Below are 26,974 nucleotides of genomic sequence, written 5' to 3'. Positions count from 1 at the left end.
TTCTTGGCTCCTTTGTCATAAATTAATTGGCTATATCTATGTGGGTTTATTTTAGGGCTCTCTATTCTGTTACACTGATCTGTGTCTATTTGTATGCAAATAGCATACTATTTTAATTGCTGTAGATTTTTAATATAGTTTGAAATCAGGCAGCATGATGCCTCCAGTTTTGTTCTTTCTCAAGATTACTGTGACTATTCAGGTTTTTTTTTGTGGTTCCATACAATTTTAGGATTGTTTGCTCTTGTTTTTGAAAAATGTCATTGGAATTTTGATATCAAATTTTCATCAAAACTGTAGATTGCTTTGGGTAGTTTGGGTCCTAAAGATTGTTTTGAGTAGTATCAATTTTAACAATATTGATTCTTCTAATCCATAAGCATGTGATATCTTTCCATTTATTTGTATCTTCAATATTTTTCATAGATGTCTTATAGTTTTCAATATACAGGTATTTCCCATCCTTGGTTGAATTTATTTCTAGATATTTTATTTTGGGGGCAATTATAAAAGATGTAGTTTTCTTTGTTTCTCTTTCTGACATTTCACTTTAGTGTATAGAAATGCAACAGATTTTTGCACATGGATTTTGTATCCTGCAATGTTGCTGATTTTTTTTTATTAGTTCTAACAGTGTTTTGATGAAGTCCTTAAGGTTTTCTATATATAATAGCATTTCATCTACAAATGGTGACAGTTTTACTTCTTCCTTTTGATTTTGGATGGCTTTTTCCCCCTTACTTAATTGTTCTGGCTGGGACTTCCAATACTATATTGAATAGAAATGGAGAGAGCAGGCATCCTTGTTTGTTCCTGATCTTAGGAGAAAGACTTAAAGCTTTTTACCTTTGAGTATGATGTTAACCGTGGGCTTGTCATATATGGCCTTTTTGATGTTGAGATATATTTCCTCTGTACCCACTTTATCATAAATGGATGTTGAATTTTGTTAAATATGTTTTCTACATTTATTGATATGATCATATTATTTTTATAAATTTCACTTAATAATGGTATATGATTCTTTTAATGTATTCTTGAATTTGGTTTGCTTCAATTTTGTTGAGGATTTTTGCATCTATGTTCATCTTGGATAGTGACGTGTAATTATCTTTTTTTGTAGTGTCCTTGAATGGTCTTGATATTAGTGTAATGCTGGCCTCGTAAAATGAGTTTGGAAGATTCTCTCCTCTTCTATTTTTTGGAAATTTGAGAAAGATTGGCATTGATTATTCTTTTAATGTTTGGTAGAATTTACCAACGAAGCCATCTAGTCCTGGACTTTTTTGGTTGAGAGACTTTGGATTACTGACTCAATCTCCTTACTAGTAATGTGTCTGTTCACATTTTCTATTTCATCATGATTCAGTGTTGGTACAATGTGTGACTCTTGGAATTTATCCATGAATGGCATTCTTTAAAAGAGGACCAAGAAGACAAAAAATAAAATATGAATATAAATAAAATAAATATATAAAATGTAGTTAAAAAGATATAAAAATATATCATAAATGGAAAATCTAGTAGAAAAATGGCAAGAAACAAAGTAAGAGAATAATAGGAAATTTCAGAAAAAGAATAGAGAAAACTGAGGAGACTACATCAAAAATTGAAGAAAATTTCCATAGTGTAAGAATATAATCCCACTGGGTGCCAGCCAAGAGTTGAAACACACATTGAGAAGGTTATTGATAGTTCAGAATATTATGAGAAAAGAGAAAATCCTAAAAATTTTCAGAAAAATGACAAAACTGATTCATTAAAAAAGATAAAAAATATGTTTAAAGACTTCTCTACAGCAACACTGGAAACTCAAACAATTGGAAAAGGATGCCTTCAACATTTGGCATGACGTTTATTTTCAAACTTGAAATCAATATCCAACCAAGCTATCAATGAAGTAGGAAGACTGACTGAAGTTGAGATAAATCTTTGCAGACCCAGAGAGAAAAATGCTCGGAGTTAGGACAGGTTAGGAATGTCCTGGAAGACGTGCTCTAAGACAATGAAATGGGTAGAATATTTTATGTACATTAAGTATCTTACTTGATTGTTCTGAGAGAAGATTTAAACAACCATGGAATGTTTGGAGACTTTTAGTTGTTACTCAGAAAACTAAGCGAAACTTACGAAACCAAGCAAGCCAGGAGGGGTAGAGTAGGAGTACGAAGCAGGAAAAATAATGTAGGTCATATTTCTCAGAAGTTCATGGATTTCTACTAGACAACATTCTAAATGTTGAACTCTGCTCTAAGTAGGATTATCACGTAGCCGTAATAGGAGGAGGATGGGGACATGAAGTTTAAGTGTGTTGGGTGGTCGAGTGTATCAACGAAAGCCAAATCCTCATCAACTAACAGTGGAAATCTAACTATAATGCCTACAACTGAGAAATCAATATGTGATATCAGATGGATCTAATGCAAGTAAATATCCAAAAAGAGCTAGATTTTAACCTGGCTGTTTGGCAAGCAGAAAATGATTAGTGATATTTTGTACAAGTCATCTCACATTATTATTCAACCATAAATAGAAACCCTAACGGTTTCATGCCACTATCCCCCCAGTGAGTTGTCTTGTACAGCGTTGGAGACCCTGGGCTTAGCCCCTGCGGTTCACGGATGGAGTGTTGAGTAAGCCCCTGGGTCTGCACCTGTAACCACCAGGTAGCAATAGTGAGGCGTCCCTGGTCTTCGTACCACATTAATTTCTGAATACTTTCTGCACTAAGGGGTCTACAATTCTTTCATATGTTGGAAAGACTTTTTATGGTTGTAGAAGATACAAAAAGTATCAAGAAGGCAGAAGATATTCCCAATCCCATTGTTAATATTTTGACATATTTCAGTTTAGTCTATTTCTGGGCATTATATGCGTGTGGACATATTTTTATCATAAAAACTACATCCTTGTGTGTATTCAATTTCACATAAGTCCTCTGTTGTGAAACAGTATAAAACAAGCATTTTCCCATTCACAGTGTGTCCATGGCAATGCCCTTCGGTCACCTTAGCACAGGAGGTTCCCTCTAGCCATGCCATCCCCGACTGCCTACAGTTCCATCCCTCTAGATGCTTTGCTTCTCCTCCCTTCTTTGGGAAGGAATCTTTTTTTCTCTCCGAAACTCTTGGGAAAAGATATACCACACACACGCGCACACAGACACACACACACACAAACACCAAATTCCTCCTCCACTTATGGAAAAATGTCATGCTTATTCTGTTGTCCTAATATCTGCAAACACATGCTCTTAACTTTCCAAATGATTTTTTCCAGATCCCTTTGGGCCAAGGTCAAACCCTTGGTCTCAGGTTGAAACTAGTGTCTTAGGCAAAAGACTAATCTGTTGATGGTCCACCCTTCCCTTGTTTTTGTAGTTTCTGTACTAATAGTTGGCTCAATTAATGGCTCATCTTAATGGCTTTCCTAAGAGCTCTATTATTCTGCCATTGACCTTCCCAACTGTCTCTCTGGTCCTCGGTCTTTACCCCTTACTACAGCATCATCTCTTCAACCAGCCCATCAATCACATGCCCTAAGCGAAAAACCGTAATAGAGCTGACTGCAAGGGGTTCATGTTTACTGCCAAGATAATACAGACGTTGCCCTCGATCCCACTTCCCAACTCCTGCACTTACTCCTCAACATATATTATGGTATATTAGCATTACAATTTACTGCAGAATTTAAATTCACCCTGAACTTTTAATGTGTTTCTAAATTGTAATATTTGCATAAATATCACCTAATGTATGTTTTAAAGGTCTGTACGTAGGAAAAAGTATGAGAAATCCACAAAGGATAAAGCATGGCAAATATATTAGCATTTTCTTATTTTGATTCTTTAATTTTGTATCTACCCATACCTTTTAATCATTATGTTTTATATACACATATATATATCTGTATATGCATATATTTGCAATTAAGAAAGTTTAAGTGTGGTGAGAATTATGTACATTACATCTTTAAGTTTCCATTCTTATGTTCAGTTTAATAATATCCAAATTATATATCACTTCCTGGTTTCTGTTGTTTTTTTCTACAGTAAAATAGTTAATATTTAAGCCCCAAATTTCAGTTGCCACTTAGTACTACACTATAAGAATTTTTAAACTTATTTTGCTATTTTATTTACATACCATTTGTTTTTCAAGTTTTCAATGGAAACTGTTATCATGGAAAATATAAAACATTCCCAGGTATGAAATATAAGGCAAACAAGATATTTATACATTAATTTGTTTGGGGTGAAGAGTAGATACCCCAGGGAGCTAACTTTAAATTAATTAGAACATAAAAGGCAAATTATAATCCAATGCACCTGACCCTACTATGCTAGGTCATTCCCACATCCATGATGGCTTTCAGTGAGTACTAAATACTTCCTTTCCATGATTTCTTAAAAAGATCCTTCAGTGTATATATCACAGACAGCATACCTCTCTGTATGAAACAGGGTGATTCTTCTATTTGTATATTTTTAAATAAGGACAGATCGTAAATAAGCAAGAATTGATACATGAAGAAATATAAGGAGGCTATTACAATAACCCAAATCAGAGGTGATGTTGATTTATTCCAAAGTGATAGCAATGGAGATGAACATGAAAGAGTCCAGACATATTTATATAGATAAAATTGACCCAATTTGGTGGGAAGGAAGAGAATGTTCTCAGGGAGGACAAGCAATATAGTATAGTGGCTGAGGGTATGAATTCTAAAGCAAGACTACATGGTTTCAAAATCCAAGTCTGCCATTTCCAGACTCTGTGACCTTGGGCAAGCCACTGAACTTTACTCTGTCTCATGTTTTCATGTGTAAAATGTGATAAATACAGTGCTAACCTCATTCCACTGTAAGAATAAGATGGATTAAATTGTTTATTTACTTTGAACTTAGAATAGTGTTTATTATATACGGAGCACACTGTGTTTGTAATTATAATGATGATAATGCTATTAGCTTATATAGGTGATCCTAAAGAAGAACTACATTTGAGGAAGAAAATAGTGGGTTTGGTCTTGAACATTTTGGGAGTGGAGTTTTATTTAAGATTTTCAAGTTATGTTAAATAGTCAATTGGATATATAGGTCTAAAAGGAGAAGTCTGGGCTGAAGACCAGAATTGATAGTATGGTGTATCTACAGGCATTAAATCAGTGAAAATATATGAGATTTCCTAAAGATAAATACTTCAGAAAAAAGAGGTAGCCGTGACGGAGTTTCAAGAAACTCTAGTTTTAAGGAAGGATAAAAGAAAATGAATTGGCAAGGTAAATAGAGAAACAAGTAGAGATGTGGGAGAAAAACCAGAAGAGTGAGATATCACAGAAGCCCCAAGAAGAGTTTTGCAGCAGGAAGAAGTGGTTAACTCTTCTGGGCACTGTCAAGAGGTCTACAAGACTGAGACTGAGAAGTATGTGTTGGGTTTAGTAGTACATTGATAATCAAAGCAAGTGCGGTTGGGGTGGCCTGAAGGGACGGAAGCCAGATTGGAGTGGTTAAAGGAACAGAGTCAGTGAATGTAGACGACTCTTTTACGTAGTTTGTGAAAATGGGGGTGAGGTAAGGCCGTGGTTTAATTGAGAAGAATGTAACGAAGGCCGCCATTTTCCCTTTTGTAAAGATGACTTGAAAATGATGAAATGTTGGCGGCATGAAGCCAAATATTAAGCAAAGGACCACATGATGTATAAACTTTTTTCTTGTTGAACAGAACTCAGACACAGGAACCAAGTACCGAACAAAGAAGGACCACATGATGTGTAAACTTATGTGCTTGTGTATTGCTTACTCTTCTACCATTGGTGGACTCACAACGATCACAGGCACTTCTACCAACTTGATCTTCTCTGAGCATTTCAATACGTAAGTAAAATGATTGGATCGTTGATTAAATAAATAGGCAGCACATAACTTACAAGGCTTATTCTTCACTGATTCAGAGAATCAGGAACGGAAATTGCTGTACTGAGTTAACCTTTTTTCTTTTTTTTCATCAGGACATCTATAGGTCTAGAGACCTTCCCTTCCACTAAGAGTTAAATATGGAAGGTGTAGTGAATTAACAGGTGCCTTAAGATTCCCCAAGTCAGCTCACAATAGATAGTTATGTCTGGCTGACCATTCTAATCAAATGGGAAGACTTTTCTTGTTAGAAATAATACTGTGAATGATAGTTAACTAATGTGAATAGGGATTATCTAGGTAGGAAAATTTATGTAGGGTTTGGGAACTAGCATTTAAACATAAAAAATGAGAGTTGCGTACAAAGGTGCTTATTACAGAAGTCTTGCCTAGAATTCAAAAAGATTTGAAGGATTGGGCAATTGCAAGAAATGTCAGTGATAAAGCATTCTAAGGACAGACATAGGACTCTAAATATAAGTTTGCAACCGTGATGTTCATCTATTGGAGAACATGGGGAATCTGTGGGTAGAGTCAGATAACTTGGGTTAAAAAATCTGTAATTTTCAGCCACTTACTTTGTGAATTTGAACAACAAAAAGTGAATTACTCTCCCAGGACTTAAATTTTTCATATCTAAAACAGTCACAATTCAGATGATTAGTGTGAGACTTAAATGAAGTAAACCATGTAAAAATACTTGATGCTATTTCTGAGAGCTATTGTAAGAATTATTGATACAATAGTTTGAAAGTCCATGCTTTCACGTGAGGACTCAAACAGAATTCTACACCTGCAGTGTGTTTTCAAATACTAACAGGACAGATGATCAGAGTTCCAGCAAGGTGGGCCACATTAAGGATGCCCTGGAACAGGATGTACGTCTTTTCACAAAAAGACTAGGGTTCAGAGTCAGGAAGACTACATTCTTCAAAGCAGATTCACAGATTTTATGACCTTTCTAAAATTATTTGCAAAATGTTGTGCATGCATGGCTTTTCTCGGAAACCTAAGACAAAAATAATGTCACACTCCATTGTCCTAAAAAGAACAAGAACTGTGTGCAAAAAGCAGTGGGATAGCAGTTGAAGACCGTCTAATACAGACCTCCATGTGTATTTATTGTTTCCCTGATTGCACGTCCATCACGCATGCTCCAGCGGCCAACATCGATAGGAACCTCAAAACGGCATTTGGTTTATTAAGTGGGAGACTTCTGAAGCTCTCTGTGTCAGAGAGGATTTATCTAATGTGTCTCCTAATTCAAGACAGGAAATGTACTTGATCTCTTTCTGAAAACTAGACTTCCATCCTTTTTCATGAGTTCCTCCAGAAAGAGATTCCACATTTTGGTCTTCTCTGCAAATCTTTTTCTAAAATGTAGACCAAAAGTTTATTGTTTTACTCTTGGTGTTAGAGAACTGCTGGTTTCCAACATTCTCATGAGATCGATGTTGTTGCAGTAATCCATGCTGACTTGCCCTGTGTCTGCGGTCTTGCACAATGTATCAACCAAATTTTCTTTCTTTTATTTAACTGTTCCCTTGATTCTTAGGATGCAGTAATCCATTTGCAATGACAGATTGGGAGCATTGCAGCACTTTAAGCAAAATGTTTCAGTAACTATTTTCCCTAATTATCTAATCTTCCAATTCTCCTATTCATGGGAATTTGGCCAAATATTCTTTAATTTAGAAAATGCTTAATATGTACTTGAAATTTAGTGAAGTTTTTTCTTCAAAAGTTTGCTTTAACATTAGAGAATTATACACAAACAGAAAGAAACTCAAAGTATCCCTTCCTGATAGAAAATACTAGAATAGAGGGGGAAAACAAACTTATGTGAGGCAATATGATTAATCCTATTAAACAAGCCAGACAGATATTTAACCCACTTTTTCTTAAACATTGGCCCCAAGATACAACCACATCTCAAAGCAACAGTGGAATGAAATGCATTCAATTTCATTGGAAAAAGTGCCAAGAACTTAGAAATACAGGGAAAAAAAATTATATTCTTTGTCAAGATGTTTGGACCTGGAAAGAAATTGCCCTTTGTTTCCAAATCTTATGCAATAATGCCACCTTTTCCTCTTGACACTGCTTGCCATCCTTTTTAAAGCAGTATCGACAGTCATTGTGTATAATTTAATTTGGATCTTGCCTAACTCCATGGGTGCATGAATCCTAAGAATCAGTGACTTGACATCTAGAGAAAGGTGCTATCTTACAAACAGTGGGAAGAAGGGAACGGATTTCAAAGCCTTTGTTTATTCATCTATTCACCTATCACTTGCAGATATAAAATGTATCATGTTTACTGACTGAGTGAATGGGTAAAGGTTTATTTTTATTTGCACTGAATAAAATTTAGCTTCCTCAGAATAAACATTTGTTCTAGGACTGATGATGTGCAAGCAAGGCACTGTTGTGAATTCTTTTGGAGAATGAAAAAAATGAAACTTGCCAGGAAGCTTTGAGATTCTCTCTGGGTTCTAGACAAAATGTACATCTGTGAAAAACATTAAAAATTTTAAAACATAATAGCGTTTGGTTTTTCACATGGAGGCCAGTAGGTAGGTGGTATGTGTTGGATTCCACCTGCTCCGCAGTACACACTTACCCTATATGCCCTTGCTGTGAGGGCAGCATATGGAGGTGAGAAAAGCACAGATTCTGGGCTTAACTGCCTTTGTTGAAATCCCAGCTCTTCCATTTCCAAGCTGGGTGATCTTACACTACTAACTCTCTTTAAGCTTCTTACCTTGCCAGAAAAATGGAATATTAAGAACTCTCTTTTAGAGAATTGTTTAAAGTTTTTATTAAAAAATAAATAGCACTTTATTTTTTTATTATTTATTTATTTATTTATGATAGTCACACACAGAGAGAGAGAGAGAGAGAGAGAGGCAGAGACACAGGCAGAGGGAGAAGCAGGCTCCATGCACCGGGAGCCCAACGTGGGATTCGATCCCGGGTCTCCAGGATCGCGCCCTGGGCCAAAGGCAGGCGCCAAACCACTGTGCCACCCAGGGATCCCTAAATAGCACTTTAAAATCGTACCTGTCTCAGAGAATATGCTCAGTAAATGTTGGTTATTACTATGAGATTTGAGAAAGTTGATGTTCATCTAGCAGACTGAAGTTCGGACTATGGTCATTCAAACCCCAAAGTCTGTCTCCCTAAAAAATCACCTCCTTAGAAACATAATTGAATATACATCCCAAAAGGGGACTGTAGCTGTATGCAGCACCCTTCAAACACTAGAGATTTGTGCAACATGGCTCAATCCTAAAAGAGGTAAACACCACATTTATGGAGAAAATGAATGCAAATAATTCATAAAATGAAAGCACAAAAAGTTTGTAATCATTTCTTTTTTTTTTTTTCCTCAAGGCAGTAAAAGAGCCTGTGGATTTTCTTTTTCTTTTTTTTCCTTTACCTTTTTTTGCACTGTTTAAATAACAATGTGCAGATTGATTGGCATTCCAAGAGTCTGGGGATAGGAGACCATTTAGGAGTCTGTTACCAAAGTGCTGACAAGTGACAAGGGGCAGAACTAAACTAGTTATGAAGTGATAGGATTTAGACTCAAGATAATGTACAGGCAGAAGGTGGTGAGTAATCAGGTGTGAGGATTTAAGGGCCATGAGGGGTTAGGGCAAGTCTGGGATTTTTGCCGATCCAGCTAGATAGATGGTGATGCCACGAACTTTTAGGTTCATTGAAGAAATTAACAAATTTGATTTTAGATATCTCGGGATGGCTGCTAAGAGCCTATGCAAGGGTTTTTTTTTTTTAATTTTTTTATAAATTTATTTTTTATTGGTGTTCAATTTGCCAACGTATAGAATAACACCCAGTGCTCATCCTGTCAAGTGCCCCCCTCAGTGCCTGTCACCCAGTCACCGCCACCCCCCGCCCTCCTCCCCTTCCATCACCCCTAGTTCGTTTCCCAGAGTTAGGAGTCTCTCATGTTCTGTCTCCCTCTCTGATATTTCCCACTTATTTTTTCTCCTTTCCCCTTTATTTCCTTTCACTATTTTTTATATTCCCCAAATGAATGAGACCATATAATGTTTGTCCTTCTCCGACTGACTTACTTCACTCAGCATCATACCCTCCAGGTCCATCCACGTCGAAGCACATGGTGGGTATTTGTCATTTCTAATGGCTGAGGAATATTCCATTGTGTACAGAGACCACATCTCCTTTATCCATCATCTGTCAATGGACACTGAGGCTCCCTCCACAGTGTGGCTACTGTGGACATTGCTGCTGTGAACATCGGGGTGCAGGTGTCCCGGCATTTCACTGCATCTGAATCTTTGGGGTAAATCCCCAGCAGGGCAGTTGCTGGGTCGTGGGGCAGGTCTATTTTAAGCTCTTTGAGGAACCTCCACACAGTTTTCCAGAGTGACTGCACCAGGTCACATTCCCACCAACAGTGTAAGAGGGTTCCCTTTTCTCCGCATCCTCTCCAACATTCGTGGTTTCCTGCCTTGTTAATTTTCCCCATTCTCACCGGTGTGAGGTGGGATCTCATTGCGGTTTTGATTTGTATTTCCCTGATGGCAAGTGATGCCGAGCATTTTCTCCTGTGCATGTTGGCCACGTCTATGTCTTCCTCCGTGAGATTTCTCTTCATGTCTTCTGCCCATTTCATGACTGGATTGTTGGTTTCTGTGCTGTTGAGTTGAATAAGTTCTTTATGGATCTTCGATACTAGCCCTTTATCTGATAGGTCATTTGCAAATGGCTTCTCCCATCTGTAGGTTGTCTTTGAGTTTTGTGGACTGTTCCTTTTGCTGTGCAAAAGCTTCTTATCTTGATGAAGTCCCAACAGTTCATTTTTGATTTTGTTTCTTTTGCCTCCGTGGATGAATCTTGCAAGAAGTTACTGTGGCCGAGTTCAAAAAGGGTGTTGCCCGTGTTCTCCTCTAGGATTTTGATGGAATCTTGTCTCACATTTAGATCTTTCATCCATTTTGAGTTTATCTTTGTGTTGCACGGGGTTTTTAGTAGACATTTGCAAATGGAGTGGAAAACTTTGAGGGCTGTGTATATATAAACCCAGAAATTAGCATCTTGAATGTAGAAATGGTCACATAGGGAGAAGAAAGTTGAAAGAACCAAGACATGGATAGATTCTTGGGAACTATTGACAAGAAAGAAGATGAGAAAAGTTTATCAAAGTGGGTGGAGAACCATGGGCATGTGGTGTTCTGAGGGCTAAATGAGACCTTTTTCAGAATGGAGGATGAGTTGGAACAAGCCGCGCGGTAGAAGGGTCAAGGGGGACCGTGGCTAAGGGAAGGCTCCTTTCTGATGGGTGCCCTCCCATAAGACGTGGGAGGCGGGGCAGAGCTAGGCCGAGGAGAGGGAAGATGTGAGCAGTAGGGAGGGAAACAGCTAATTGGAATGATTTCCTTCGACGTTGAGGAAGCAAAGAAGAAAAGAGCAAAGTGTGGTGTGCCCAGAGGCAGAGAGCCCTCGTGGACAAGGAGGACGTCAGTTTTGTGTTGCGCTCAGGAAGGAAACTGTAAAACAGATACATGATGTTTTGAGAAAGAGAGAGAGAGAGAAGGAAATGACTGGCTAAGTGTCGGGTAGAAGCAGAAAGAAAATAGAAACAAGCGTAGAAACGTCGGTCTTGAAAAAGAAGGACGTGTCGTCCTGAGGACTAATGGGGGGAAGTAGAAAAATGGGAAGACACAGAAACTTCAGGTCACATATACGATTCCCTCATTTCACAGATGAGGAAACTGAGGCGCAGAGACTTTAAATATGTATTTATTTATTTATTTGAGTGAGAGCAGATAGTCGGGGGGGGGGGCGGGCAGGGGAGAGAATCTGGGGCAGAGTCTGCCCTGGGAGCCAGGCCCCACTCGGCTCCACCTCACGAGCGCCTGAGGTCATGATCTGAGCCCAAACCAAGAGTCTGACGCTCCACTGAGTGACCCTGGGGCCCCATGGCTCGGACACTCTGTAATGACCCCTAGTCAATGAAGGGACTGCCAGCTGAGGGCAGACGGCCAAGTTCCAGGCTCCTTCGACCCCACGGCCTGCCTCACAGACCATGGGGAAGGTGCCAACCTGCAAAGATCTAGAAAAACAAGTGAGTTTGCTGCCAGTAGCAAGGGCTACATCCGTGTTCACTTCACGGGTCGCATTTTCTTCCTATAAAACGTGAGCCTGCAAACACGGCGCGTGTTATGTGAAGTAGTTGCAAAGCTCAGTTAGCTCCGAGTTAGACTGAACCATCCCCTCGTCATGAGCCGGTAGACAGCTCGGAAGGTGACTTTCAGGATAATACTAACAAGACTGGAGCGATGTACTAACTCAACTATAAAGTGTGACATTTCTCACGTTCTTAATCCTGGAAGCGAGCTCCAGAGGTACCTAAGCTCTGACTTCTCTGTGATTAATTCATCGTTGGCCTTAATTGATCCTTGGAACAGAGCATTCTGGAAATATTTTTTGTTCTCTCGCCTCCTGTTACAACTTGCTGCTTTGTTAGGTTTTTATTGGCGCCTCCAGTGGATAAATCCTGCTTGCTCGGTGCTCTCTACCTGCCCCCCATTCCCTCCTGCTCCACCGATAACGCCCCCAGTCATCACCCAATCTCCGTCTTTCCCGACGATATCGTCAATAAATACCAGGCTGTCAGTAAGCCATTTCCTCCTACTCCGGTTCCCGGAAGATGGGCCGACGCTGCCAACTTCCTCCTCGGCCCGTGTAGATGCTGTTTCATCTGCCACTCTGTTCAGGTGCTGCTATGCCACCTTTCCCAGCTCCTCTTGTCATGAACTATATTCGCGTTTCTACAAACCTGTCTCACCCACGCTCACGCCATCACCCCTAATGATTTGAAATCTTGTCGAGTCCGCAGGGACCGCTGTCTCATCCTTTTATCACACAAAGGGCGATCAATAAGCACTATCTGAGATGGACCGTACCAAGACATACATGAAGCGTTTACTGTTCTTGGGAATCACCTAAATAACGAAATAATCTTTTGATATTAAAATTATGCTATTGAGGGAAATATTATTAGAGACAATGACTGCTTTCATAGCAGAGTAGTTTTGGTGCATCGATAGTAAACAAACAGAATAGCTATTAGACTCAAAAAACCAAATCTACCGGATTAAAATGGAAGATTATCCCGAGAAATCTCTCCTAGCTTGCTAATTGTCAGAGAATATGATTCAGCTTGTGGGTGTCAGCTTGTGGGTATACCAGAAGCACAGAAGGAAGTTTTGTTATCAATAATTAGCGCAATGACTGTTACTAATTACCTGTTAAATTATAACTACTCTAGGTTCACAAACTAAGAAATGGCAAAATAAATGTGTTCATAGGGGCGCCAACTTCAGGGCCCACCTTCCCGCCATTTCTTCTTGGCGCCCTGCAGAGGGGAGGGTGAAGCGCTTACCTAGCAGCAGCTGCCGTCAGAGGTCGCCCCGATTTTCCCCTGCAGGGACGAGCAATTCTATTTCTCAGAAATAATTTCTCTGGCAAACACCATAGGGGAGATTTGGGCATTGCAGAGTTTGGACTCAGACTGGCTCAGGTTTCAGTCCTGCCACATGTTAGCTTGACGTCTGTGAACGTCGCTCCTTCTGCCAAATGCGGCAATGTCAGAGGACTGCGAGGACTGCCTGGAGAATGCGCGCGTGGGCCTTGGCTCGGTCCGTCACGGAGCCGCCGGCTGCCCTCCTGGGCCTTTGCCCTCGTGAACGGGAGGAGCTGATATTTGAAAAAAAACGTCTGCAAATACACGAATACCAACGCGACGAGTGGCTCGGACTCAGGAGTAATCAAGGCAGTCCGTAATCTAAAGGACTCTGATCAGCGTGGCCATGGCTTCGGGCACTCGAAAGGCCAAACGTGGTTTGAAGGCCGCAAACCTCCCCAGCTGCCCGCCGGAGGCCGTGGCGCGTGGCCCGGGCCGTGGGGCCGAGGAGGGCAGCAAGGCCTCCCCCAGCTGCGCCGCGCTCCGGGCCGGGGCTGGCCTTCGTCGCGGTGAGAGCATCTCCACGGGGCTCTACCGCGTCCTGAGGACACCAGGTTTGGGCCCGGCCTGGGCACGTTCCGCAGCACACACGGACCCGTCTGTTCTCACCGGGGCTGGAGTTGAGGACACTGGGCTTCGATGCAAACACGCTGCGCTTAAAGCACTCCTCCTGGGGCGAGAATTCTGTTCGGCTGCACAGTCTGCGACCTTGAAGAGTCCACCGAAGCTCGTGAGATGGTGTCATCCTGCGGAAAGTGGAAAGATGCTGGCCGCGCCTTAGAACGTAGCGTGCGTGGCTCACCTGCTCGTCCTAACCGTCCGTGTGACCTGTGGCTGGACGCCCGGGGTGCGCGCCCCCTTCCTCCTGCCTCCATTTACTCTTGAAACCATCACACCCATTCCTCTGGTTGGCGGTGTCACCTACCTGTCGCTACCTACCCATCTTATATGTAACCTGCCCTCTGCCCTCGGGGCCAGACCCACGTGAGCACTTGGGAGCCTGGGGACGTTCCCACCTCAGGTGAGCATGCCCGCGGGGCGTGTGTGCCCAGCCGCTCCCTCCCCGTCTGCCAACCTGTTCTTCCCTCAGACTTCATTTCAATAAATGGCACCTATTCCCCACTTCTCCACATTTTGTCCCAAGTATATTGGAAACCAATGGTCTTCTCTTCACCTTCACTGCCACCAATCCTCCTCCAGCCAAATCTGCTCTACTTCCTACGCCATCACACCCTCCTCCTCTGCCAAGCTTCTTTGCCCTCTAATGAATTTCCTTGCGTATTTGTTTTATGTGACTGTTGTACAAACTACCATTAACTTAGTGGCTTAAAGAAGCATGAGTTTATGACTTCATAATTCCCAAGGTCAGGAATTCTAGGCCTGGGTTATGTGAGTCTGCTGCTTAGGATCTCGTTAGATGGAAATCAAGGTGGCAGCTGGGCCTCGAATCCCACAGAAGTCAGGGCCCTGTTCTCAGATCACCCACTGGCTGAATTCAGTTCCCCGTGCCTCAACTACAGAGGTGCCCACTGTAGGTGGCCTGGGGTCACTCCCTGCTTCCAGAGGCTGTGCCTCGATCCTCGCCACCTGAGCCCTCCGCTGACAACAGGAAAGCTCGCTTCCTTAGGCCAGCGGGAAAGGCTGTCCTTTGAGCACTCGCCTGATTAAGTCAGACCCGTCCAAGTCTCCCGTTTGAGTCACCGGAGTCTATCTCAATGGGGACCTTGGTTCCGCAACAAAATCCCTTCACCTTTCCCATGAAAGAACCTAATCAGACTCTGCCTGCACAGAAGGAGGGAGGATTATACAAAAATTTATACCAGAGGCAGATAGGGGGTCACCTATCACACCGTGGCTTCTACTCCGTGGCCTTCAATCCTGAGGATCATCCAACCAGGATGTTTTGAGTAAATCACAAATTTACAGACTCTAAATCATGTCACTAATGTATTTCCTGTGTTTCGATCACGCCTAGTTGCATTCATACTAAAATTCACATTTCTTCTGACGGCCTACAAGGTTTTATATGGTCTGATCCCTACTGGCTACTTCGTAGACTCGATTTCACTGATTTTAGCTCACCACCCACAGCCTCACGGCCTTCTGATCCTCAAACATGCTCCTCTTATTACTACCCTAGGGCCTTTGGACTGGCTATTTCCTCCGCCTGGAATGCTGTTTCCCAGTTACTTACATGACTGGCTCCTTCTTGCCATTTAGATCTCATTCCGAATCTTACCCTCTTTAACCACACTATGTAAAATCTCTCCTTCCCCCTAGCCACTTTCTATTTTATTATTTTGTTATATTTTATGATTCTTTTTATGCTTACCTATTTACTGCCTGTGCTCATTTAAATGTAAACTTTATGAGAGGCTGGACTGCATCCATCGACTTCACCACTATTTCCTCATTATCTGGAAGAGCGCCTGGTAGGTGTCTACATGGTAGACGCTCAAAATATGCTGTTGGGCGAAAGATTCTATCAGAATTAATCGTACTTAACATAATTCATGATGAAGGATTCTATTTTTACTTTAGGCAGATTCTTACAGGGTATGAGGAAGTGGGAAAAGAAATGGTGAAACCAGTCCCTCACAGTTTGCCATTCGTTCCATCATCGTTCAAAATAGTCACTGCAGATGGAAGCGTAAAGGTTGTGATCATGGAGGCCACTGTCCTGCGCGGTGTTCACTTCCTTACTAAAGAAAGAAACTAACACAAAACAGAATTTCACTTTTGCAGGCTTTCATTTTTCTACCTGAACTATCCCTCCAGGCAAAAATTCCAAATAAAACCCCCATTCAGTTAAACAAATTCAACAGGGTTGGGTGGAGAGAACCTGATCTCAAGGTATGAGCCGCAGATGGTGACAGCTGCAGCTGGGCGGGTGAACCGCAGCATCTCTAAATGCCTTTAGGCTGGACAGAGTAACTAGGTCATCGACCTGTAATCCAAGTCTAATAAATTGATGGGAAAAAAGCTTAAGCATTTCCTCCTTAATGCATTTTCCACCTGAAGACAACAAACATTTTTTTTTAAGTGAGCATTCCCAATACAGTCTTGTGGACATGATAAAGCATTTTTCCATTCATCAATTTTCTGTGTTCTCTAGCATGTCTTATTCATCATTTGTCGCTTCTTTTATTTATTTATTTATATTTATTAATTTATTAATTAATTATTTATTTATTTTCATTTGTCGCTTCTAATTGCATAATATGTAAATTAAGCTTTAGATCTCTTCGTGGTCGATAATAATCACCCTCAACTTGATAATGATAACTCTAGAATCCACGACAACTTCTTATAACCTCAAAGAAATCTTAGGAAACATTACAAACCTAGAGTTTTAAAAACCCATTGTTGTTTTTTTAAAAAGTCTTTGCATTACTTAGCAACCATCCTAAAATAGAAGAAGAAACGATTTATAAAGTACAAAAAAAAGTGGCTTCTGCTGATGCATGTGGTATGAAACATTTCATTTATTTACATGACTTTTTTAAATGGGAAAATACAAGGTGTGATTTCAATAGAATAAGAATTTAAAAATCTATCCGTCCTAGAAAGTTCTCTGTATTTTGTAATTTCAAAAATAATAAAAGTATGTTAATGGTGTTTTTATTGCTTCTGAATATTTCCTATACTTTCCAAAGTTCCAACTCTTTGTGTCGTGTCAAGAAACAAAATCAAGGACAATTGTCTCTCAAATTACCTGTTTTTCCCTCTTCTGTCACAAAATAGATAACTATATGAGATTTTACTTGGAATTTATACTACATTTTGCAAAAATAAGTGTGAGGTTACCAAAGAAACTATGCTGGTGTGTGACGCCCCCCAAGTGTCCTGTTACTGCTCGTGACTGTGTGGCCTGAACACCTGAAAGTAGGAGGAGTGACGGCCGAGCTCACGTTCTCCACAGAACTTTGGATTGATTTTAACTGGTCTCAGTGTTCAAGCGAGCCCAGGGCTAGCCTCGGCCCGCCTGGTGGTGACGGCTGCTTCAGGGCGGGCGACCCGGAGGGGGAGAGCCACGGGGGCCGCGGGGGCAGGTGCGTCCCGCGGTGGCAGCGCCAGTCGGATCCTGGGACTCGTTCCGGTGGCCATTCTGGTGGCCGGGACCAGGGCAAGGCCCCCGCCTGGAGGCCGCGCTCCCACCTCCTGGCCTTGGGTGACGGCCGGGCCTGAGCCGGCTCGGCCGCGCTGCCTCACACATCGACAGGAGACCCCGAGCCCCAGCTCCCCACCATCCTTGGAGGGGAAGCAGCCACAAGGGAGCACTCACGGAATCGGGACCCAAGGGCAGAGGTCAGACCGACCGCTGTACGTCCTCCTGCTGGCTGGGCCGCGGGGAGATGCGGGCCACTGCCCCAGGCCCCAGGCCCCCAGGCCCCCAGGTCCCCAGGCCCCCAGGCCCCAGACCCCCAGGGCCCCAGGCCCCAGACCCCCAGGACCCCAGACCCCCCAGGCCCCCAGGCCCCAGACCCCCAGGCCCCCAGACCCCCCAGGCCCCCAGGCCCCAGACCCCCAGGCCCCCAGACCCCCCAGGCCCCCAGGCCCCCAGGTCCCCAGGCCCCCAGACCCCCAGGCCCCAGACCCCCAGGCCCCAGGCCGGGTTCCGGGCGCACCCCCGTGACTCTCCGTGTCTCCACAGGCGCTACCCTGACTGCCGTTGCATTAACTTCGGATCCTGGTTCCTGCTTTCCTTCCCGGCTGCTGTGATCATTCTGCTCTTGTCCTGGATCTGGCTCCAGTGGCTTTTCCTAGGGTTCAAGTAAGTAGAGCCCCCATGCTGATGGCGGGACGAGGTTGCCTGGGCTCCCCAAGAGCAGCCGGAGCCCCGCGGTGCCCGGACTCACAGAGCCCCCGGGCCCGGCTGAAGGCCCCTAGCAAGTCCCCACACCAGGTTGGCGGAGGAGGGGCCCATAGAACCCAGCCCGTCCTGCCGTCCTTCGGTCCTACGCAGTGATTCACTGAGCGCCGGCGGGCCTGAGGCCTCCTCCTGATGGGCCAGGCCAGCCGGTCCGGGGGTGCTCCAAGACGTTTGCCCCCTCGTGTACGCGGGCATCGCCTGCGCCGTCCAGTGCCCGCGGCCGCCGCCAAGACTGGCACGTCCTCGAAGAGCCGCAGGGAGACCGAGAGTGCGCCCTGTGTGTCCGGGACGAGGAGCCGGAAGACCGGGGACAGAGCTGTGGCTCTTCGCGACGAGCCATCTGTCTCGGTCTCGGTGTTTCAATCATAAAACGATGGAATTTAACTGGAAGATGAGTAAGCCCGCTTCCCACGCTGTGGTTCTAACACACATGGTGCAAGCTGAGAAAAGGTCAAATCTCTGTATTCAAGGAGAATCGGCGAATATTACCTCGGCTGTGGCTGGAGCTAATGAGCTACTTAAATGACTTAAGTGACGGGCAGCGTCTAAAATCCCGAAGGGCTCCACGGCAGATCCGAATGCAGCCTATACCTGGAGCACATAAAACAAAACCCCAGAAAGACCAGGGAAATGACTGTAAATCAAACCCTGAGGATCTTTTCCTGAGAAAAAAAAACAAAATAATTCAAATTCATCTTTACTGTCTTGTATTCAAATAATTTCAAGGACCTGTGAGCAAAACCACATGCTCTCTGCCGGGCAGGGGGCCCGCGGTCAGCTCTGCAGCCTCACTCTGCAAAGCAAAGCGCAGTGACCAGGTGGTGCTCCCTGCCGCCCTCCGAGCCCCACCAGGAAGGTGCTCCCCCCCTCCTTTCCCCTTCCTGGGTCCTTTCCAGAACGGCCACAGTTTTGTTCGTAGTTGGAAGACGGTACTGATGGCTATAAAACAAAACAACCCACTCTCTGTGCAGATTGTGGGACCAGCATGCGGCCGTCCTCCCGCTGAAGCAAATGTGTGGCAGGTCACGGACCCCAGCAGGGGCCCAGGGAGGCCAGCTGCATCCTAACGCCCCTTCCTGGAGACGCACGCTGTTGGGGTGGCTTCAACCGCACGGGTGGCAAAGTGAGAGGCGAAGGGCGGCAATGCCAGCCGTGGGACACAGCGCCCAGGCCCAGACCCACAGTGGTGTCCTTCCCTTTCGCTACATAGAAGGACTTTATAAAAAACGTATATGACCATGGTCATTATTTTGAAGTGGCCCACCGTGTATAAAGGGAAAACCAAGAAAATAGAGGGCAGGCGCACTGAAGGGGGTTGTCTAGGAGATCAAGAATGCGGTGAGGTGCCTGCGCTAGGCAAGGCCCCTAACCCACGGCCCCGGGCGCCTTGGGGCAGCCCCCGCCGCCCACTGCATCCCTTAGGCCTTGCACGGCTTTGCCTCTGCTAAGTTTGCAGTGTCCGCCTCAGGGCGGCAGGGTCTTCACCTCCAGAGGCCTAAGAGCAACAACCAGAAATGATCAGCCCCTCCCCGGGCAGGCACCACACATCCTGATCGGGGCTGGGGGGCAACACGGCTGATGCCCCGTTATAAGTGACCCCAGCACACTTGGCGGGAGCAGCTCGTCTGTCAGCGCCCTGAACCTACTCAAAGCAAGAGCTTGCCACCCTGTCACAGGCCGCTCCAAGGCACCAACCTTCATTTGTCCAAAGCCATCCTGGCTTTGGACTTAACTGTTTATCATCTTCAACCAAAAAGACCAAGTACGTATGCAGTCCACTGGGTAAAAAACATTTTTTAAGGAGACTCACCTTTTTTTTTCTTTTTCTTTTTCTTTTTCTTTTTTTTTTTTTTTTTTTTTTTTTTAGAGAGAGGGAGAGAGCGTCAGGAGGGGCAGAGGGTGAGGGAGAGAGAATCCTAAGCAGGCTCCACAGCCAACATGGAACCCAACGAGGGGCTCAATCTCACGACCCTGAGATCATGACCTGAGCCGAAACCAAGAGTCAGACGCTTAACCGACTGAGCCACCCGGGCGCCCTGAGACTCACCCTTTTTTTAAAATTCTACTTTCTGTTCTCTAGGTGGATCTCAAAGTGGTCCGTGGATCCGTTTCTCACAATGCTCTTATTTAAGTTGTGACAAGGGGTAAAATTTCAAGATTGGCACTGGTCAGTAGTTTAGTTGAGACCATAAAAGTTAAATATTACCTCATCGATCTTAAATATAACAACATCCATGTAATTCTGTCCAGTGGTTGGAGTGTGTCCAGGAGAATGATTTTCAGTATGTACGATGGATGTAAGAATTGAGGAAAATCTGTTCATTCAAAGGGAATAAGAGTTTAAACATATTAGAATAGCAGAGCTACGGAAAAAATAAGTAAATAAAAATGTGTGTGATGGTTACGGTCACACCATCCTAGAGTTCTTATTTTTTCCCTCATGTATATCCATGTTTAGCTCAGCAATTTTATTTATTTATTTATTTATTTATTTATTTATTTATTTATTTATTTATTTATTTTTAGCCCAGCAATTTTATAGGAGAACATGCTTCTGCACTCATTCTTTTTTCCAAAACTGCTTTTACTGAGGCACGATTGGCATACAAAAAGCCGTAGATAATTAACGTATACGACTTGATGTCTTTGGAGCTACGTGGACACCCGTGAACCATCATCAATGTGAAGGCCATAAACTTTCCCATCACCTCCCAAAGTTTCCTGTTGCCCCCTTTGCTTTTTGAGGTTCTTTTTCTTCTTTTTCTCCTTTTATAGTCAAAGCACTTAACGTAAGAGCTACGCTCTCGGTAAATTTTTAAGTGACAGTACAGTGTCATGAATTATAGGCCTTACTTTGTGCAGTGGATCTCCAGGACTTATTTCTCGTGACTGAAACTTTGCACCCTTTGACTAACACCTCACCATTTCTGTCTCCTTACATTCCCTGACAAACAACTGTTTTACTCTCTGCTTTCATGTGTTTGACTATTTTAGACTCTACCATACAATATTCGGTTTTTCTGTGTCTGGCTTATTTCACTTAGCGCAAGGTCCTCCAAGTCCATCTGCCTTATCACAAATGGCAGGATTTCCTGATTCTTTAAGGCTAATATTCCAGTGTATGTTTATACCACCTTTTCTTTTCTTTCTATACCGCTTTTTCTTTATCGACTTGTTTGTCAACGGACATCAGAGTTGTTTCCACACCTGGGCTATTGTGAGTCATGTTGCCGTGAACACGTGGATGCAGGTATCTCTTCAAGATCCAGATTTCAATTCCTAAATCTCCACTCAGAAATACCTTCCCTACCCACACATAATGTGATCTGAGCTACTTATAGACATTCCAAAAGATAGAACATAAGAATCTAAAAAAAAAAAAAGAAAAGAAAAGAAAAAGAAAGAACATAAGAATCTAACCATTTGCTCATTTGCTTGTTCCACTGGAGGAATTTTTTTTTTTTTTTAAATCTAGGCCTAGAGCAGTACTTCACCCAAAAAAAAATAAAATAAAATAAAAAAGTTTTGAAGACCTGAGACTTCAGGAAAGGAAAATTAGTCACAAGGGAAAGTGTCAGTAAAAAACGGAGACTGGCAGTTACTATTAGCAGAAGATGGGAAACTAGTGGATTCTATTAGGACATAAAGGATGAAAGAAACTTGAAGAAAAAAAAATGTAATAGAGTTGGTGTGCGTCCTGAGCGTAAGAGCCCTAGCTTCGACTCCCCTCACGATCAGCGTACATGACTTCTCTGCCCTAGAGAATGGCTCGAGTCTGGTATATTTTGTGCAAACTGATGGATCTGACAACCAGCTGTCCCATAAATTTGAGGAAGGTTCTGTTGAGTTGACGAGTCAAGTATTTGTCATGCATGCCAGCGCTGAGTTCCAGCACCAGCGCAAACACCAATGGCACTGCCCCTCCTTCCAAGACTTCATTACCTAAAGAGATAAAGCCTACACATGTGCAGCAAGTAACAATCAAGGTCGACAATAAAGAAATCAAAATCTGTAACACTCAGGTACGGAATATGTCAGAGATGAGCAGCACGTGGCAAAATTCCAATGATGTGAACACTTCGAGAAGGAGGCGATCGGGGGAGGATGTGTGAAAATACAGAACAAATATTAAGCCTTGAAAACGGAGCAAACCAGGCAAGACGGGAAAAGGGGAGAGGACATTCAAAGAAGGACCTGGAGGCATCGGCGTTGCACACAGATCTCTGTTATTGGCGGGAGGTTGGTATTTTGTGAAGCTTTCGCGCAAATCTCCTCTTTAGGGAGGATCCTCTGCTTAATGGGCTCCGTTATTGTTTTCAGTTTCAAGGAGATGTTCAAATGCGGCAAGACCAAAACAGCCAAACAAAAAGCTTGTGCCGAGGTGATCAAACAGGAATACCAGAAACTCGGGCCAATGAGGTGAGACACGCCCACGCGGGCGCACGTGCAAACACTCCTACACACGCAGAGGCTTATGCGGCCTGTGTTTGTTTAAGGTGAACGTGCACCTTACCGTAATTTACCGTATTTAAACACGTAATGGGGGCCTGGAGCCCACTGACCTTTGTAAATATGACTCGACGTGACAAAACACATACTTCGGCCCAACAAAAATTCCCAGATAGAGTGGAAGGGAGCCAGGGCCCCGGCGAGGAGTCGAGTCCTCTAACCCGACGGTCACCCTCAGCTGCTGGTCGCCGTCACCTGGCCACGGTGTGGGGTCGGGCGGGCTCCGGTGCCTGCGAGTGTCCTGGCCCGGGGCCGACTAGGCACAGACTCCTCCCGCAGGTACCAGGAGATCGTGACCTTGATCCTCTTCATCGTGATGGCTCTGCTCTGGTTCAGCCGGGATCCTGGGTTTGTGCCCGGTTGGTCGGCGCTGTTCTCCAAGTAAGCATCGTTCCGTGTCCCGTGTGCTGACCCTTCCCGTCTCGCCCCATTTCTCTCCTCGGTGGCCCCACAACTCAGAGGGTCGGAGGGACTCCTCTCTCTGCTGGGAAGGTGGCTCGATTGGCTCGGTTCTAATCTTTTCGGGACAAGAGGTGGGAAGGAGTGAAATGACAGGGGCGACCGCAGACAAGAGGTCTATGCCCAGCCGGGCTCCTCCGAACAGGCCCTGCTGGTCCCCAAGGGGTGAGGTGGTAACGGGCCTGTGGGTGCCAGTGGGAGCAGGGCCCCGGGTGGGAGCAGAGCCCCGGGGCCCCGCTGGGTCTCACCAGGCTCCTCGCTTGGGGCGAGTCCCCCACGTTTCCGGCCTGGAAGGGACACTGGCAATGGTCGCTCCACGATGGGGGGGGGGGGCGAGATGCGTGTTTCTTAGGTGACATGAATGCCACCCTGTCCTCGCTGGCCCCCCGAGAGAGGCTCACATTCTGGGATTCTTGCCGGCTTATTTTTTTATTCAGTTCAGTATCTCGTCTTGCCCTCTCATCGTGCTCACCTGTACCCTAGTTCACTATGACTCCATCCCTGCCCCTATTTTGTAACCAGGAATTTCCAAGTAAGTAGTCGGACCGATTCTACACACTGACGTTAGGAGCTGGAAGCTGGGTCACGTTAATTTTACCTCCTCGCATCTCCCAGGCCAGCAGTCATGCTGAGTCACATGAAGTGAGGGGGACGACGAGACTGTGATTTTCTAAATTAAGGACCAGCCTACATATCAATATAAATACTTGGGTTTTTGAGATTTGTGCTGTTAATCCATCTCTCACCGAGGTGCTCGGGTTCTTAAATTGAGCAGATTCCTGGTGGGGACTTCCTGCCTCACACCCCACAGCGGAAATCCACGTTTATGGGGACAGAAACCAAAATTGTTGGGGTTAGAAGTACCCGGCCCACATGGAGTAAAGAATTCCCCGACCCCTGAGCCAGAGCCTTGGGCCGCGTGGGCCCTGTCACGGCTGTTGAGAGCTCCACAGGGGCGCAGGTCTCCTCCGGGCCCCCGGGCGCAGCGGTGCCGCGTGAGGGCGGGTTCCACGGGGTCGGCTTCAGACGGTGAACTTCGTGTTTCGAACTAAGACTTGTCACTTTGCAAAGTCCAAACACGAGGCAGCATCCGGTTATTCAAAGCAGGCTATTCATAGCAAATTAGCACTTAACACCTTCAGTATTACTTTTTAGTCTTATAATAGGTCCTAAACCAACATAAAGTGATTATTGTCCTTTTAAAATCTTACTCCTGGGCCACCTGGGGGGCTCGGCGGTGGAGCATCTGCCTTAGGCCCAGGGCGTGACCCCGGGGTCCCGGATCGAGTCCCTTGTCGGGCTCCCCACAGGGAGCTGCTTCTCCCTCTGCCTGTGACTCTGTCTCTCTCTGGGTCTCTCATGAATCAATAAATAAAATCTTTAAAAATAAAATAAAATAAAATCCTCGTCCTATTACCTTAGGAAGGGAGAAGGGAGAGTCTTCTCTAAACACCAGGGTGTAAAGACCAAATGAAATCAGACAGTAGCTAATAAAAACCAGGAAGAAATCCCAGCAGAAGATTCAATATAATCAGTCTCTAATTTCTATTCCTTACTGAAGGAGAGTGTAATTCAGGAGATACTTTGTTTGCAGCAGGAGAACAGAGTATATTTGCTATGGGCGGGTGCTCAGGTTACCTAGAATTCTGAGAAAACAATAGGAAAAGGAACAAAGGTTTGAGAGAAAAGGGGATTTGAGGATACAAATCTAATCAGCTTTGATTCATAAATTGCCAAAGCAAATAAAATTTGTGTAAGCCTAATATTTTGTAATGGTGAGACAACCTTTGTTCCTAATAAACTAAAAATAAAATGAAAATAACAATAAAATAATTATAGTTTTAAAAGTCTTTTGGAACAAAATGACTTCAGTATTTATAGCTTGATTTTATTTAAAGTATAATCTGTAGAATGTACATTATAGAGATTTTAAGCATTTCGAATTTCCAAAGCTAGAATGATATATCAAGATTTATGGCTACCACCTAATGTTTTCATTCCATCTGTTTGAACCTGGACTGAATTCAATGTGTCGTTTCATATAAAACAAAATCAGATTACATGATGCCTGACCTAATTTGGCAAATATACCGTAAAAAAATACAGCTCAAATAAAAGAAATAAGGAACAACAACATAATAAATATTGGTTACATTTGTTGAATGAATTACACCAAGATAGCTTTTTATTCAGCAAAGAAATAAATAAAATCTATATTTAAGGAAAACAGACTCCTTTATCAGACTCCTTTATCCTTTGTCAGGTTGAATAAAATAGTCCATTTCCTTGATTGTTTAGACTGCTCAAGTAAATCACAGATGTAGAGGCATCTATACTGTGGACACGTTGCTGAGTCACAGGAGAGCAAAATAATCTCCGGGGTGTACATAGCTCTTCTCAGACTGCAAATATTCACTAGCTAATATTGCTGAGTCTTAGAACTGAATTCTAATTATTTATGTCTGTTTCATTCATATCTGGTTTCCAGGTGCTTCTTAACTGTTGAGGCTTCTGGGAGCCTGTCTTATTTGCTGGAATGGCCTGGTGATTCTAAGACCCCATCTGTTCCTGAATCACTCTTAATTTGCACAGTGATCATTTATGAGCATCTCATAAACCATTCTAATAATTAATATTCTTGATTGAGTTTCATAGGGTGCAAAGCACTAAATGGGTTGATTTCATTTGTATGATATGGCTAGGGCCTATAATCACAGTAGCAGATGTTGCATCTTAGAAAAACAGATCAATTTCTTTTCAGAAGAATTTTAGAGGACTCCAGAAATACCCTTTCCTTGCCACAATGCAATAGTAGGATGTTATACAACAATCATACAGGGTTTTGCCTGGGCTAGCCAATTGTTGAATTGGCTCAATTCTCTGCCAATATAATTAAAAGAAATAATTCAAAGAAAAAGTCGTTTATCAAATCCTTAAGCTTTACCTTAAAAGGAATTTGCCATGTTGCCCTTGTATGTCAGCATGTATATTCATGGTTTTGAAAATAAGGAAACATTATATGTTGGAAACATATGGAAACAATGGGAACATGGTCTGAGATTTTTGGCTTTACTAAGTTTTAATATTTGGTTGGAAATCCATAGATGTTAGACCAGATTATCCAGAATGAAGAACCTATAACATCACTACTATTTGTATGCTTATTAGCATAGTCAATTGTTGTTCAGTTCATGCAAATTCTTGATGCAATTTTTTTAATGTATCCATCTGTCCTTTTTCAGGTATCCTGGTTTTGCTACAGATTCAACTGTTGCCTTGCTTATAGGAATCCTATTCTTTATTATCCCAGCTAAGAGATTGACTAAAACTACACCTACAGGAGAAATTGGTTGAGTATTATTTATAATTCTGAATGAATTTGACAGAAGAGAAAATATTACAAAATTCCATTGGTTTCAGTTAGTACTTAAAACAGAAAGAATGGACGTGCTCACCCTGTCTGGGCATGCCTTGTGTGCACATCGCAACCCTGATTCAGCCAGCACATGTTCTCCCCCTACAAGAAGGATCATCTTTCTTGGCAGAAGTGAGAAGTAGATTTCCTTATGTACCATGGTTAGGATTCCATTACGAGTGATACTATTTGGTCCACAATAAACCCACTTCCCCTGCCATAATCAGAATTAATCTTACTATTGGCAAACATAGGAACAAGAACTTGGAAGTCACACTTCATGAG

The 26,974-nt window shown here is 43.3% G+C and overlaps 1 protein-coding gene across 3 annotated transcripts in view; it reads left to right on the top strand.

Moving 5' to 3' along the window:
• SLC13A1 (solute carrier family 13 member 1) overlaps positions 1–26,974 on the top strand; it is a 104,162-nt gene that overhangs the window by 40,526 nt on the left and 36,662 nt on the right. For all 3 annotated transcript variants that reach the window (XM_035698436.2, XM_025477115.2, XM_025477114.3), the window contains exons 7-11: positions 5,724–5,875; positions 18,088–18,207; positions 22,627–22,725; positions 23,095–23,196; positions 26,517–26,623. In XM_035698436.2, coding sequence (XP_035554329.1) covers positions 5,724–5,875; positions 18,088–18,207; positions 22,627–22,725; positions 23,095–23,196; positions 26,517–26,623 — 580 coding nt within the window. The remainder of the gene's footprint in view (positions 1–5,723; positions 5,876–18,087; positions 18,208–22,626; positions 22,726–23,094; positions 23,197–26,516; positions 26,624–26,974) is intronic.

The sequence above is a fragment of the Canis lupus genome, chromosome 14, assembly GCF_003254725.2.
Source record: "Canis lupus dingo isolate Sandy chromosome 14, ASM325472v2, whole genome shotgun sequence".
NCBI lineage: Eukaryota > Metazoa > Chordata > Mammalia > Carnivora > Canidae > Canis > Canis lupus.
This window is presented reverse-complemented; position numbering and strand designations above follow the sequence as displayed.